Source organism: Phyllostomus hastatus, unplaced genomic scaffold (assembly GCF_019186645.2).
Source record: "Phyllostomus hastatus isolate PE091 unplaced genomic scaffold, TTU_PhHast_1.1 phas_scaffold_182, whole genome shotgun sequence".
Classification (NCBI taxonomy): domain Eukaryota; kingdom Metazoa; phylum Chordata; class Mammalia; order Chiroptera; family Phyllostomidae; genus Phyllostomus; species Phyllostomus hastatus.
Genome location: NW_025334013.1, coordinates 14,600,043 through 14,614,076, shown reverse-complemented (window position 1 = coordinate 14,614,076; position 14,034 = coordinate 14,600,043). Strand labels below are relative to the sequence as shown.

The following is a 14,034-nucleotide window of genomic DNA, read 5'->3' as shown; positions in this document are numbered from 1 at the left end:
ATCTCTCCCATCTTAGTGGGAAGGCCCCTTCCTACTCCCTCCCTGCTCTCTCATCATGCTGGCCTTCTTTTCATATTTCCAAAACAATGTTTTACAAACATTTCTAAGTACTGCCTACAGTAAGAAATTTATTTTACATTGCAACCTGGTTGACATTATATATGTGTAACAAACAAAAGTTTTGCAAGTACCTAGTACTTACACAATGCACTCTGATATTTTGTGGGGTTTTTTCTTAAAGTTTATATCCACTAAGTTGATATTATGACCACAACATACATTTTGAAAAATACTGCTCTAAGCATTGAATTTCATTGCCTCAGGATCTTTGCACATGCTGTGCCATCTAAAAAGCTTTCCTTGTATCCTCTTTACCTGGATAGAGCTCACTCATTCTCCCAGGTGTGAAATCAGAGGATGCTTCTCTCTCTGGGGTCAACTGCCTGCATCTGAATCCAGAAGATGGTGATGAAGAAGTTAATATGTGCAAAGAACTCAGAACAGCGTGTGGCAAGTAGCAATGCTCCATCTTACTGTGAAAGGTAGTAATTATACCAGTTTGTGTGATTGTTGTGGACGAAAGGGGGACTACATACTAACCCTGAAAAGCTGGGGGAGGGAGGGGCACGTGGCAGGCCTCACAAACTGGTGACTGAAAGTAACCATTCCCCATGGTCTGCTTTCTAAGGAAAGCAGATCATGGTGGTGAGTGCATCCTAGGCCGGTAGCTTCCTTGAGGAAGGTCAATTTGTGTGTTAATGAGCCTGTACATTGTCTTTGTGTATCTAGGATAACATACCTTTGACTTGTCACAGTAATTTTCTTTCCCAGACCCTCTCCAAGGCACAACTTCCAGCCCCAGAGAACGAGACCACAGAATCCCCCATTGTTATTGTGGGCATACGATCGCCACGTACTGTACATGTTCTTAACTGCCCCCGCCAATGTAAAAGAACTGTCTCTCCGTTTTGCTTTTTATCCAGGACTAGAGATTTTCTCCTGTTCGGCTGTCTCCTGCCCCCTTAATCTACCAACAGATTTCATGTAAACCTCCTTAGAGCTTCTCCTTTGCTTGTAACGTATAAAACAAGCTGCAGAACTGCCATTCTCCAGAGCATTTACTCAACCCATTGAGATTTTGCTTCCTGGCTTGTCCTCAAAATTTGGCTCAAATAAACTCCTATAAGGCTTTTCTATAGACCGGCCATTCTTCCATCGATAGTAATATGTGTCTTCCCACACCTCCCTGACTCTAAACCTATGAAGACAGAAACTTTCGTTAGTTTTTGATCCTCTGTATAGCCCAAGTGTCTCACTTCTCCTGGCAATGAAACGGTGCTCATAAGCACCCCATAATGAGTACGGAAGTACAGGGCGGAGAGAAGGTAAGCTGAGCTGCTGGGGGCGGGGCCATCGTAGGGCGTCACCACGTCGCTGCAGAGGCCCGCCCCACAGGCGAGGCCCTGCCCACCTGGAGGTGGGCAGTCACGTGGGACTCAGTGGGGCCTCCCCCGGGTTAGCCGGACCAAGATGGCGACAGTGAGGGTGCCGCTGCGGCAGAGACTGGTGGGCTTGGCTTCCGTCAGGGCTGTAAGTGCCACGGCCGGCGAGGGGTGGCCATGCAGGCACCGTGACGCTCGGGGTCGGAGTCCCGACTCGTTCGGCTCCTTTGAAAGGCGAAGCCAGAGAGCTGTTCAGTCCCGAGTCAGGTGGACCTTGAAGGCTTAACGTGTGCCTGAGATCCCTTGAGGATTATAGGGAAAACAGTCCCGGAGAGGGGGAGCGACTTGCCCGGGTCATGGAAACCTGGGACGCCATCTCGGGTGTCCTAATTTCCTGTTCAAGGCTCTTTCTGGTGACCCTGGCACCTTTCTCCGTCCAGTTGAGCTTCAGACCTCTCCAAGCTCTTCCTTAGCGAAAAATCAGAAATACCCCTCCAGTTCCCAGCGGGAAAAGCAAAGTCATTCCCCTCTCTTTCCCTAAATGCTCAACTGTTGCGCAGTTGGAAACGAGTTCGGACTTCAGGGAGTTGGAAATGGGCCTGCACTGGGAACAGGAATCTCTTGTTTATTCCTGTTTCTAAGTGGAATATTCTCTCTGCTCTTAATTCTAAAGGAGACCAAATGTGAAGAATTATTATTCTTATGCATTGATTGATTTTTAGAAAGAGGAAGGGGGAGAAAGAGAGAAACATCAATTTGTTGTTCCCTTTATCTGTGTATGTATTTATTGGTTGATTCTTGTGTGTACCCTGACCTGATCAACCTGTAACCTTGGCGTATTAGGACAACCTTGTAACCAACCAACGGAGCTATGGAGGGCCAGGGCCAAATGTGAATTAAGTGGTGAGAACTACTGCTTGTGGTCCCAGCATTAGTGAGGATGGGTCCATTTCTTCAGATCAGCCCCCTGGGGATTTGTGTTTCACATTTCATGGAGCTTATTTGATTTCATTATGTAGTATCTACAGTTCACACACAGAAAGGAATAAAAGAGGAGCGTAAGTTAGGTGTTTAAATTCGTTCAAGTATGACAACAATGAAGTTCCACAATTTACTCCCACAAAGTATGGTAAAGCACCACTATAATAACACAACAAGCTCCATTAGTCACTGTGGGAAATCAAAGTGCTTTAATTCCTTCCAGGGTGTTGGGAAGACGGAGGGGTGGAGCAGTTGAAAGTGCCTTTGTGACAAATGTTACTGTTAACCCATCCAGAAATAAAGGTGGTGCTGGGCTGCGGGGTGGGGGGGGGGGCATTAAAAAGAACAGTTTCTTTGTAACCCTTCCCAACTAGGCCACTGGATGAGTTTCCTACGGCTGCTGTAGCAAATTCTAACAAATTTGGGGGCTTAAAATAACATTCATTTCCTTTCCCACAATTCTGGAGGTCAGAAATCCAAAGTCATTTTCACTGGGCTGATGTCAGTGTTTTAGAAAAGAATCCATTTCTTGTCTCTTGCAGCCTCTGGGCACTGTGGGTATTTCTGTGGCTGGGGCAGCATCACCCCAGTCTCTGCCTCCCTGGTCACATTGCCACCTCCTCTGTGTGTGAATGTGTGTGCACCCCCTGGGGGACTGGGACGATCTGTTCCTGTTACTTTTTGTTTTCTCTTTTAAATCAAAGGTCAGCACCTCATCCTTGAGTACTTTCCCAAAGCAGGTGAAAATTGTGGAAGTTGGTCCCCGAGATGGACTACAAAATGAAAAGGTAAGCCTGGAAATCAACCAAAAAAAAGTTCTTTTGAGCCCTGAGAGTTCCATGTGGTAGACGCAGCAGGGACAGACAGAGCTATGCAAGACATGATCTCTCTGCCCACTGCAGGTCTGGGTCGGGGGGCCAGGTGGGTGCCTGTGACAGTGAGGCGATCTAAGATGGCAGTGCATCGGATGCAGTATCCCCACATGCACTTCAAGGCCGTGGGGTGGCTGGGGTGTGCTGCGGGGCTGGAGCGTGACCGTGAGGGCATGCCTTTGCGTCCAGCAATTCCGTGCAAGGGGTTTTATGTAAACTAAGGCGGCCATGAAGGCCATATGCAAAGATTCAGCCTTGGGGGTGTTCTCACAACCAGTGGTCATAACAGAAAATTGGAATAGCGCTGTCCAGTAGAACTTTCTATGAAGATAGAAATGTTCTAGACTTGGGCTGTCCCATGGGGTAGCCAGTAGACAGATACATGTGGCTATGGAGCACTTGAAGTGTGGCTGAGGAATTTTTATTTTTTTTGTAATCTTGGTTAAAATGTATATGACCACATATGGCTAGCATCTGACATACCAGACTTCACAGACCTGAAGGTTACATATCAGGGAGGTTTTAAGGGTGGTTTTCTTTTGTTTCTGGTGTGTGTTTCGGAAATAATCATGTATTAATTTTTTTTCATTAAAAACGCTTTAAAAAAAAACGCGACAAGCCTAATTTTAATATTGAGCACTTGCTTGGAAGAATAAACCGTGAGCTCCAGGAGGGCAGCATCGTGTCTGTCTTGCTCCCTGTGGTCCCCCCAGCACCGAGCACACTCCCTGGAACATGGAGGGCCCTCAAAAACCATTTGTGTAATGTAACAGATTACATTAAAGCAGTGCAAGAGAAATCGTGGGGGAGCGTATGGAAGGACTTGAAGTTCTTAGGATTTTTTACCTGATCTTATAGGTACTAGGGAGCCATGGAAGGCATTTGAGCAGTGGAGTGAGATAGTGGAAGCTGTTTTAGGAGGATTCCTGTGGGGTGGACTGGCGGAGTGAGGCTGTGTCATAACGTCCCTGGGGAAAATGATGCCAGATTTAGAAAGAGAAATCCATAGAGTCTGCTTGGCAACTGGACATTGTGGGGGAGGGAGAGAAACACTAGGCTGAACAGGTGAGGATGAGACCCTCTGCCACTTGGGAGATGGAAGAGGAGGGTGTAATACTTTGGGGGCCCGGTCTCATAAGACCCAGAGGGTTAGTCATCCCTGCCCTCTCAGGCCATGATCCGTGGCCCTCAGTTTGCTTATGACCAGATCATAAATTAATAAACATTTAGTTAAGAAAAAGCCTATATGGCAGAAAAATACTGTTTCTATGTAGATATTAACTCCTTTTCAGATAATAAGCTGCCTCCAATGCACCACCTTGTGTGCAGAGCCTGAAGACACCTTGTACCCTAACTGTCAGCGGGGGTTACACATTAACTCACATTAGTGAGATAGTGAAGTGTTTGCTGTAGCAAATGCTTAGAACTGACAGCCACTGCTTTCTGAGGCCATTTGCTTCCCAACTTGGCTGACCTGTCTGTTCTGGTGTTCGTCCCTCCATTGCAGAAGATTGTACCTACTGCAGTGAAAATCAGGATGATAGACATGCTTTCTGAAGCAGGACTCCCCGTCATAGAAGCCACCAGCTTTGTGTCTCCCAAGTGGGTCCCTCAGGTGAGCCCCAGCCGTCAGTGAGACGTGTTTTTCAGAAGAGAGGGACGGAAAAGTTTGCATTCGTCCTGGAAGTAAGTAGGCATCAAGAGCATAGGTTTCCGGGTCTCTGACTTGCAGGGGTCTTAGGTGATTCAGAGCAGCATTACTCAGCAAAAAAAAAAAAAAAAAAAGTAACATCACAGGTGGGAGGCTTGGATTCAGCCGGGCTCTGCCTCCGAACTGCTTGGCGACCTTGCTGAGACCGCGCAGAGCTGAGCCCAGGGACCGTGCTCTCCGTGTGTTCTCTGTGAACTGCCGGTAGTGTTGGCACCGCTGTCGCTGCTATGTAAAGCCGACAGTGTTCTCCATGTGGAGAAACGGGCTGTCGCCCACACCCAGGGGCCTTCTGGCCCGTTGGCCGTCACAGGTAGGAACGGCGCCAGGGAGACAGCTCTGCAGAAGAACTCGTTCATTCACCAAGGGTTCTGGAGAACAGAGGTCATGTGATAAAAAGGTTTTCTCTGCCTGAGCTCTCTGCTTGCCCTTGCTGATGACTCCGCAATGTCTCCTCTGGTTCCCAGATGGCTGACCACACCGAAGTCTTGAAGGGCATCCAGAAGTTTCCTGGCATCAACTACCCAGTGCTGACCCCAAATTTCAAAGGCTACCAGGCAGCGGTAAGCTTGTTGGTGGGGGCCCTGCAATGAGACTGATGGCTCTGGTCCCTGCCTTCTCCCTGGGCCTCAGGCCCTGTCCCGGGATGTCTGTCTGAAAGGCTGTCTCCAATGGTGAGGAGCACCGTCAGCCAGACAGATGATAGGCTCGGGCAGTGCTGGCCTGGCCACTCCCAGCTCCCTGGTCTTGACAGGGTTCAGGTCTTGCCCATGTAGTAGGGCTAGTGATAGGGTAATGTTCTGAGGATTTTAGAAGATAAAATGCATATAAATTGCTTAGGGGATAAGTGCTTAATAAATTATAGCTTTTTTGTTCTTACCCATTTCCTCTGTAAAGAAAGATAAGCAAGATCTCAAGAATTTCAACGGGCCCTGGCTGATGTGGCTCAGTGGACTGAGAGCCAGCCTATGAACCAAAGGGTTGCCGGTTTGATTCCCAGTCAGGGCACATGCCAGGGTTGCAGGCCAGGTCCCCAGTAGGGAGGTGTGTGACAGGCAACTGATTGACGTATCTCTCACACATCGATGTTTCTCTCCCTCTCTTTATCCCTCCCTTCCTCTCTCTAAAAATAAATCTTTTTTAAAAAATAAAAGAGTGACCAGCTTCCAGGGCAATGGCAGTGGCAATATTGGTCCCTGGGGGAAAGCCAAGGTTCTTTCTTAATTGAGATATAATCCACTGTATTAATTTTATGGGGTTGCCATAACAAAATAACCACAAATGTCAGAAATGTACCCTCTCATAGGCTGGGGGGCCAGAAGTCCAAGATCAAGGTGTCAGCAGGGCTGGTGCCTTCTGTGTGTTCTGGGGGTGACTCTGGTCCGTGCTTCTGCCCTGGTTCCCAGTGCCAGCCCACAGTCATGGGCATGCCTTGGCGTGTAGGTGTGTGACTGTAATCTCCGCTTCTGCCTTCACTGGCCTCCCCTCCGTGTCTCTGTCTTCACATGGCCGCTGTCTCGTGAGGACACCAGTCACATTAGAGAGAAACCAGTGTGGCCTCGACTTAATAAATTATATCTACGATGATCCTATTTCCAAATAAGAACACAGGCTGAGGCACTCGGGGTTAGGACTTAAACATAACTTTTTCTGGGGGGGACACAGTTTAACCCATAACATTCATAGATCCTAAAATTGACTGTGGGACCAGGGGTTTTTGTTGTTCTGGTGTCCCTCGAGGAGCCAAAGGCTCAAAGGAGTTCCTCTGGCTGTTGGCAGGTGGCTGCTGGAGCCAAGGAGGTGAGCGTCTTTGGAGCTGCCTCCGAGCTCTTCACCAGGAAGAACATCAACTGCTCCATGGACGAAAGTATCCAGCGGTTCAGCCAGGTCTTGCAGGCAGCCCGGGCAGCCAGCATCCCTGTGCGGGGGTGAGTCCAACCACGTCGCAGCTGCCCATCTTTTCCGCACTGCCGTTCTGGACCAGTACCTAACTCTGACCCAGTGACCATCCCCCACAAACTCCTTATCCTGGGGGCAGGCAGCCTAAGCTCCAGACTGCGACATCTTTTCCCAAGTAAAGGTAGTCAGAAGAAACCCTAGCAAGTGCTTTCTCCAAACCTGATTTTGGGGTCGGTTCACCAGAGGCAATCTTAGCAGGATGGGACATGAGGCAGGGTTTGTGGCAGTCGCTTTACTCTTGGCTCCACCACCAGCTCTTCACACGTCCCGGAAGAATCCCCTAAGCCTCTTAAACCTCCAAGACCAACCACACGGTCAATAGCAATAGTGCCGGGGATCATCTTATGTAGCTTCACAACCGGCCAGCAAGGAGGGGAGGAGCCCCACGTACAGACGACAGCACTGAGGCTCAGGAGGGTGGATCGTCCGCTGTAAGGTCCAGGTTGCAGCCAGAGTGCTTTCAGAGGCGTACTCTGACCACATCCCTCCTGGTCAAGAAGCTTACGGTGACTTCCCCACTCCAGACTTTCCCAGTGGGTCAGAAGGCCCTGTGTGATTCAGGCCCTGCCCTCCGTGCAGCCTCAGTGGTCACTGCTCCCTTCCAGCCCAACTGGGACTTCTTTCCCTTTGTCACGTGGTCCCACTCTCTTGCCTCTGGGCCTCTGCACCTGCTTTCCCAAGATGCAGAACTCACTTCCTTCTACATCCTACTTGTCAGGACTAACCGCTGTTCATCCTCCAGGTCCCCTCATGGCTGCCAGTTTGTCCAAGAAGCTTTCTCTGTCCCTCAGCTGGAGTTAGCGCCACCCCCACCCCCACCCCGGCCTCCCTTAGTCCATTACATGTCCTCTAACTTAGCACTCAGCTGCTTGGTCAACTGTCCCTTGCCTCCCACCCCCACTAGACTGAGCCCACATCTCTCTCTTCCTGGTGTACCCCTCTGCCAGCTCAAGGCCCAGCACACAGTAGGTGCCCAGGATCTGATCGGCAGATGGATGCATGGATGGATAGAAGGATGGACGGATGCACGCATGGATGGATGGATGGATGGACAGACGGACGGATGCATGGATGAATAGAAGGATGGACGGACGGACGGACGGATGGACGGATGCATGGATGGATAAAAGGATGGACGGATGCACGCATGGATGGATGGATGGATGGATGGATGGATGGGGAAGCAGGGGCTTATCAGGTCTGCCTGACTCCCAAGCCTGGTCTCCTAACTTTCCCTTGCTCAGCAACAATTGGAAAATAAGAGGGAGAATTAAAATGGAAAAATACACTGAGATCTTTAAGGCTGAAGCAACCGTTTGTCATGCGCAGAATAGTTTGCTAGACTCTGAGAGGTTCCAGTGGAGCCTCGGCTCCAGTGGTGTGGGTGGGAACAGGGGCCACCTACATCCGCGATCCAAACTCCTTACCGTAGGTCGTAGGTCACAGGACCTGTGATGAGGCCCATGCCCGCCTCTCCAGCCTCGGGTCGGGTCGTACTTCTTTGCCCGTCGCTCCCCGTGCCTCAGCTGCTCGGCCTTTGCTCTCTGTCTCAAACACGCCCACTCTCCCAACTCGGGGCCTCTGCACTGGCTCTTCTCTGCCCGAATGCTCTTCCTGTGGCTGCCCCCGCCTCAGCTGCAGCGTATGTGTTCACACGTCTGTCCTGGGCCACCCCAGCCACTCTTGGCCTCCTCTGGTTGCTCCTGTCACACTCCCCAGCCTTTTCTTCACAGCACGTCACCTTCTGAGGTTTCTCCTGGACTTGTCTGATTGCCCTTTAATCAGCTGTCTCCTAATGGCAAATAAGCACCATGGTAGGGGGACATGTCAGCCTTGCTCACGGAGCTACCCTAGTGCCTGGCCTGGAGTGGCCAACTCCGTGAGTATCAGTTGGATAAATGAATCGTCTGACAGCTCACCGGAGCAGGCCAGCCCGGCTCTTAGTCCTGCCTTTGGTTTCATGGGTCCCTGGTCCCGTCCTGAAAGAATGGGCCCCAGCTACCCTGGCCCATGTTCTGCCTTACCACACCTCTGTACGGCTCAGGCACCTGCTCCTGTTACCTTCTCCAGCTCCTCCCTGGCTGGTCTCTGGCTGCCTGTCCAGAGACCTGTGCGACTCCTGCTTCCTGAACTACAGGACTGTTAGTCCCCTTACTTGCCGTGGCTCTCCACTGCCCCCTCCCGGCACTATGCGGCACTGCCTACATTTTGGCTCTGTGTCATTGACTTAGCCTTTCACCCAGATGCTTGGCCTCCTGCCCAGCTCAGGTTGATTGCGAGCTAACCAGGGATGTGTGTCAAAGAGCCCCCCTTGCCTCAGCCTGCTGGCCAAAACTCAGGGGCACTGACTCCCTTCCTCCCCGTCTTCCCACAGGTATGTCTCCTGTGTGCTTGGATGCCCCTATGAAGGGAAGATCTCCCCGGCCAAAGTAGCTGAGGTGTGTGTGAGCATCAGGGCGGGGCTTTTGCGAGGGCTGGCTGCCTTGCCTGCCCCTGCATGCAGAGGTTCCCCTCGCTGCCCTGTCCTGGAGAGTCACTGATTTCCTTCGTTCACACCCCGGCCCTCCAGCCCAGGGTGAACGCCTCCTCTGGAGTTCCCGGTCTGGTCAGTGGGCAGATGGTAATTGAGGCGATAATCCTTTGTGCAGAGGCTCCTCACCCAAGGGTCTCCGAGGTCCCTTGTAGTGGTCAGAGAGGCCACAGGACACCCTCTGAACAACAACCAAGTCTAAGAATAACACACAGCGGGAACTCAGTTTCAGCAACACAAGAGCTCATGGCACTTAGTCCTCAAAACCAGCCTGCAAAGTCGGTGTTGTTTTTGTTAGCCCATTTTCCAGCAGAGGAAACCGAGACTGACTCACTTGCCACGCAGGTTGCCCATGGTGCGACCACATCTCAACCCCCATCTCGTTTACCTCCGGATTCCACTTGCTCTTCCCTCAGCACCATGGCCAAGTCCAAAAGGAGTGGTAACAGTCTTGTCTGCTGACTGAAAGGGAGTGCTACGCTCCAGGTCTCGGCTTCCTGTTGCCGCCACGGCCCTTCAAAGTTCCGTCACCATTTTTTAGAAGCAGAAGCTGAAGCTCAGAAAAGTCACATCCCTTGCCAAGGCCCCACAGCTGGTGAGCAGCAGGACTGGGATTTTAATCCAGCATCACGTCACTCCAGAGCTGCTCCTTCGGCTGCACCCTCCGCCCCTGCAGGCTGCTAGGTGCTGGTCACTGCTCTCAGCACTCTTCTTGTCCGCAAACCATGGCCAAGTGCTGTCCAGTTCCCTGGCCCCAGCACATCCTCCCTCAGCTGCACAGCGTACGGAAGCGTCTCCCTGGGTCGAGCATATACTCTGGTTTTGCAGTGATTTTAGGGGTCTGCCAGTGGGCTTCTAAAAGTTTAAATAGTTTTGTACTTCTGTGAAAAATACAAAGCTAGCACTTCAGACCCAAGATTTCACTGATCAAGGATAAAGCTACAGGAAAGGGGTCCATTTCACTGCTTCTAGTACCTGGGTCTGACGCAGTGTGAGGAGGTGGAAGCTCAGGTGGGAGGAAAGCCCGGGGTTGCAGCCCCAGGGTCTGCCCTGTGGCAGCTCCCTACGCCCTCGTCTCCTGACAAGGAGCATGGGGGCTGGTCCACTCAGAGTTGTCAGGAGCCAGCACCCCTATCCGTGGAGTGCCTGGTTGTGGAGGTGTTCTGCACAGGCCATGGACCCCGCTTCTGAGCTCTAGGCCACTTGGCTTGGGAGCCTGTGTCCTCCAAGCGCCGGCTTGTTTCCCCAGGTCAGTAAGAAGATGTATGCCATGGGCTGCTACGAGATCTCCCTGGGGGACACCATCGGCGTGGGCACCCCTGGACTCATGAAGGAGATGCTGTCTGCTGTCATGCACGAGGTGCCGGTGTCTGCCCTCGCCGTCCACTGTCATGACACCTACGGCCAGGCCCTGGCCAACACCTTGATGGCCCTGCAGGTAATCCGGGCATGTCCTAGGAGAAAGGCACGTGTCCATTCTCATGATGGATACAGACATGTGGTCCTGCCCCAGAAGTTCTTACATCTGTGTGTTAGGGGCAACCGTGAAGGGGTTAGGTGGTCATCCTAACGCATTATGACAGATGCCACGAAGGGAGGAAGCACGGGGCGGAGGGAGGTGCCTGTCCCGGTTGGGAGGGTAGGGGAGTGCTGCCAGAAGAGGCCTGAGCGAGGCCTGAAGATCACGGAGGAGTTCAGGAGCTGAGCAGGGGAAGCAGAAAGGCGGCTCGGCAGCACTGCCCGGCAAGGCCGAGGCAGGGCTCAGGGAGGACTCGTGGGCCCTGGCCCTGGGGTAGCTAGCGTGCCAGGTAGGGAGTGTGCAAACACGTCTCTGTGCGGAGCAGCAGGCCGGGCCAGGCAGTCGGGCGCCAGCAGTGGGCACTCAGAGGGCGAGGCTTTACTGCCACTTCCCGGAGGCTGGACTGAGACCTGAGATCGGGCTCCCCTTGAGGTTTGCTTCTCCTGGGCTGGCTGCCTGCCCCGAAGAAGGGAAGCTCTCAGGATCTCTCCACCGCTGCCTTGCAGTAGCATTAGTCTGATTCCAGCCTGTTGTCTTCAGGTTCTAGAGCAATCTCAGGCCACTTCTTTCTCCCCACTCTCAAGTTACCTCCTGTAGGCCAGTGTCTCAGGTGATTCTATTACTTTCTGGGTCTATTTTCTCAAGGGTGGCGGTTGTCAAGGGTGAGGTCTGTTAGAGCTCTAAGAAGAGACAAGAAAGTCAAACGTAACAAAACACCAAACACAAACCATCCAGGAGAGTGGGAGGTGCCTGACCTAGGGAAGTGGCTGGGTCCCTGGGGTCAGACAGCAGCCCTGGGGGGGGGGGGGGGCAGTGCACAACTGAACAGCAGTAAACAACAGGGGTGTGAGATCTCAACAGTGGGCGGGGCTTGCTTTAGGTCAGTGATCGGGAAGGGCCTCTGAGGAGGTGGCTGGTAGGCTGAGGCCTTCAGGGTGAGGAGGAACCTTGAAACCACTGCAGGGCCCGAGGGTCCTAATCCTGCAGAGCGAACAGTGTCTGCCCGGAGACTCGCGCTGCTCCTGGAGCTGAAGAGAAACACTTTCAGTGGGGCTTTCACTCGAACAGACCACAAACCCGAGGAATGGATGACTGGCAGTGGCATTTCAGGCAGCAGACAACTGGGGGGTTTCTAAGGACCAGCTTGGTAGGCTCTGGTCCCACAGTCAGAGCCATGTGTCACCATCCTCATGTTTCCAGATGGGAGTGAGCGTCGTGGACTCTTCCGTGGCGGGACTCGGAGGCTGTCCCTATGCACAGGGGGCGTCGGGAAACCTGGCCACCGAGGACTTGGTCTATATGCTGGCGGGCTTGGGCATTCACACGGTAAGCCTGTCCGTCCCCTGTCATGACAGCCCTGAACTAACTAGGCTCTGCCTGAAGCCAGGGGACAGAAGCTGCCGGGATCGTTTAGGGTTGTTATTTCGGGGGGAAGGGGAGCAGTTAATAGGGGAAGGGTGCCAGGGGGTTATTGTGTGTTTTTGAGAGAGCAGAGTGTGGGTGATGGAGGCCTTGAGAAGGCCAGGCTCTCCCTCGATTCCCTGCTTTACTTTAGAGAGGCACCAGGAAGTAAGGGGAGTGCCCCAAAAGGGGCGAGGTGCATAACCTGACACGAGTCAGTCCTCTAGACTTTGTTCCCTGTCAGATGAGGGCAGTGGGATGCGGTGGCCCCCAGGGCACTCAGAGTCAGTAGGGGCACTCTGTAAATTGGAAGCATAGCGCCTGTGCTTTAGGCTCAGAAGTCACTGGGTTTAAAACCTGGTTCTGCCACTCACAGGCTGTGTGACCTGACAAAACACTTTACCTCTCAGGGCCTAAGAAATGGGGTAGCAACAACACCTGTCTCATAGGCCGGTATGCGGATGAACTAGGGAAATGTAGGATGCTTAGCCCAGAGCTGAGCACATAGTGCACGTGAGTGAACAGGAGCTGCTGTTGCGAACAGCGGGTTTCCGGAGTGGCCCTTCCAGGTGGTGCTCACGTCCCTCTGCCTCCCAGTTCATCGCTGCGGTGTGCCATGTTTGACCCTGCAGGCCAGGCCCTGGAGATGGAGCACCGGACAAGACTGATGGGGTCCCTTTTGTGGTGGGGGCACTACTAACCATTACACGGGCTGAGGCATCCTGTATCAGGGGAGTCAGAGGGGGACCCAGGGGCCAGAAGGACACGGCCTCAGAGACAGCTAGCTGGTGTCCCCCCACCCCCCGTCGCAGGAACAAGCCCTTTGTCTTCACCCTGACTCTTTCAGTGCCACAGCTGTCCATCAGTGTGCCGTATCCCGGGTGTGGGGGTGCATATCATGACTTCCTTCTTCCTCCTTGTTTCTCAAAGGGCGTGAACCTCCAGAAGCTCCTGGAAGCTGGAACCTTTATATGTCAAGTCCTTAACAGAAAAACCGGTTCCAAAGTGGCTCAGGCTACCTGTAAACTGTGAGCCCCTTGCCCACCAGAAGCTCGGGGACTGTGTGGGACGGGGGCACGCCTGGATGATTCACTGACGGGCTCGTGGAAATGGGAACAAAATGGACAGGAATGGGCACCTCACCACCAGCCCTGCACACAGCTCTCTCCTGGTAGAAGGGCGAGGGACAGGAGTTCCTTGGCCTCAGGCCCTCCCTGCCAGACCTGAGTAGGACTAAGAGGCTTGGGGGCCTCGGGGCCTCCCTTTACCGTGGACCCAACAGCCCAGGAGTTGAATCCCTGGGGCCACTTGGGAACCCAGTTCCCTGGCTTGGGCTGATCCTCAGGTCTTTTCTCTGGATGAAATCTGACAGGTGACTGCACAGCTCAACCCAGCTGTGGCCTTGGTGCCACTGCTGTCTGACTTCAGAGGGCAAAAGGGCATGGAGGGGTTTTTCCCCAAGCTGGCAGAGGGCATTTGCTGAAGGGGTGAAGGCTCAGTTCTGTGTTGGCCACCTGCCAACCCTAGCCTCTATGGAAAACCACTCTGAACATGATTTTTTAAAACAGCTGTGTAATTAAAAGTTTAATGATGCTGAACCATTCCAGGATCCTGCAGATATG

At 52.6% G+C, this 14,034-nt stretch overlaps 1 protein-coding gene across 2 annotated transcripts; it reads left to right on the top strand.

Annotated features, from left to right (window-relative positions):
- Positions 1 to 1,495: 1,495 nt before the first annotated feature.
- Positions 1,496 to 14,013, top strand: HMGCL (3-hydroxy-3-methylglutaryl-CoA lyase). 2 transcript variants are annotated; one of them, XM_045858959.1, is made up of 9 exons: positions 1,496 to 1,590; positions 3,128 to 3,211; positions 4,803 to 4,910; positions 5,471 to 5,566; positions 6,783 to 6,931; positions 9,337 to 9,400; positions 10,742 to 10,930; positions 12,212 to 12,337; positions 13,343 to 14,013. In XM_045858959.1, exons 1-9 carry the CDS (start codon positions 1,531 to 1,533, stop codon positions 13,442 to 13,444), a joined length of 978 nt encoding a protein of 325 aa, XP_045714915.1. In that variant the 5' UTR covers positions 1,496 to 1,530; the 3' UTR covers positions 13,445 to 14,013. The 2 variants fall into 2 exon arrangements, with proteins under 2 accessions (XP_045714915.1, XP_045714916.1); XM_045858960.1 differs by lacking the exons at positions 1,496 to 1,590; positions 3,128 to 3,211 and having other exon boundaries at positions 4,853 to 4,981.
- The last annotated feature ends 21 nt before the right edge of the window (positions 14,014 to 14,034 follow it).

What these genes read in the sequence shown, in the direction of transcription:
- HMGCL (XM_045858959.1), top strand. Translation starts at nt 1,531, where the DNA reads ATGGCGACAGTGAGGGTGCCGCTGCGGCAGAGACTGGTGGGCTTGGCT. An exon ending in GCTTGGCTTCCGTCAGGGCT is followed by an intron (nt 1,591 to 3,127) that starts GTAAGTGCCACG and finishes TTTAAATCAAAG; the next exon opens with GTCAGCACCTCATCCTTGAG. An exon ending in TCAAAGGCTACCAGGCAGCG is followed by an intron (nt 5,567 to 6,782) that starts GTAAGCTTGTTG and finishes GGCTGTTGGCAG; the next exon opens with GTGGCTGCTGGAGCCAAGGA.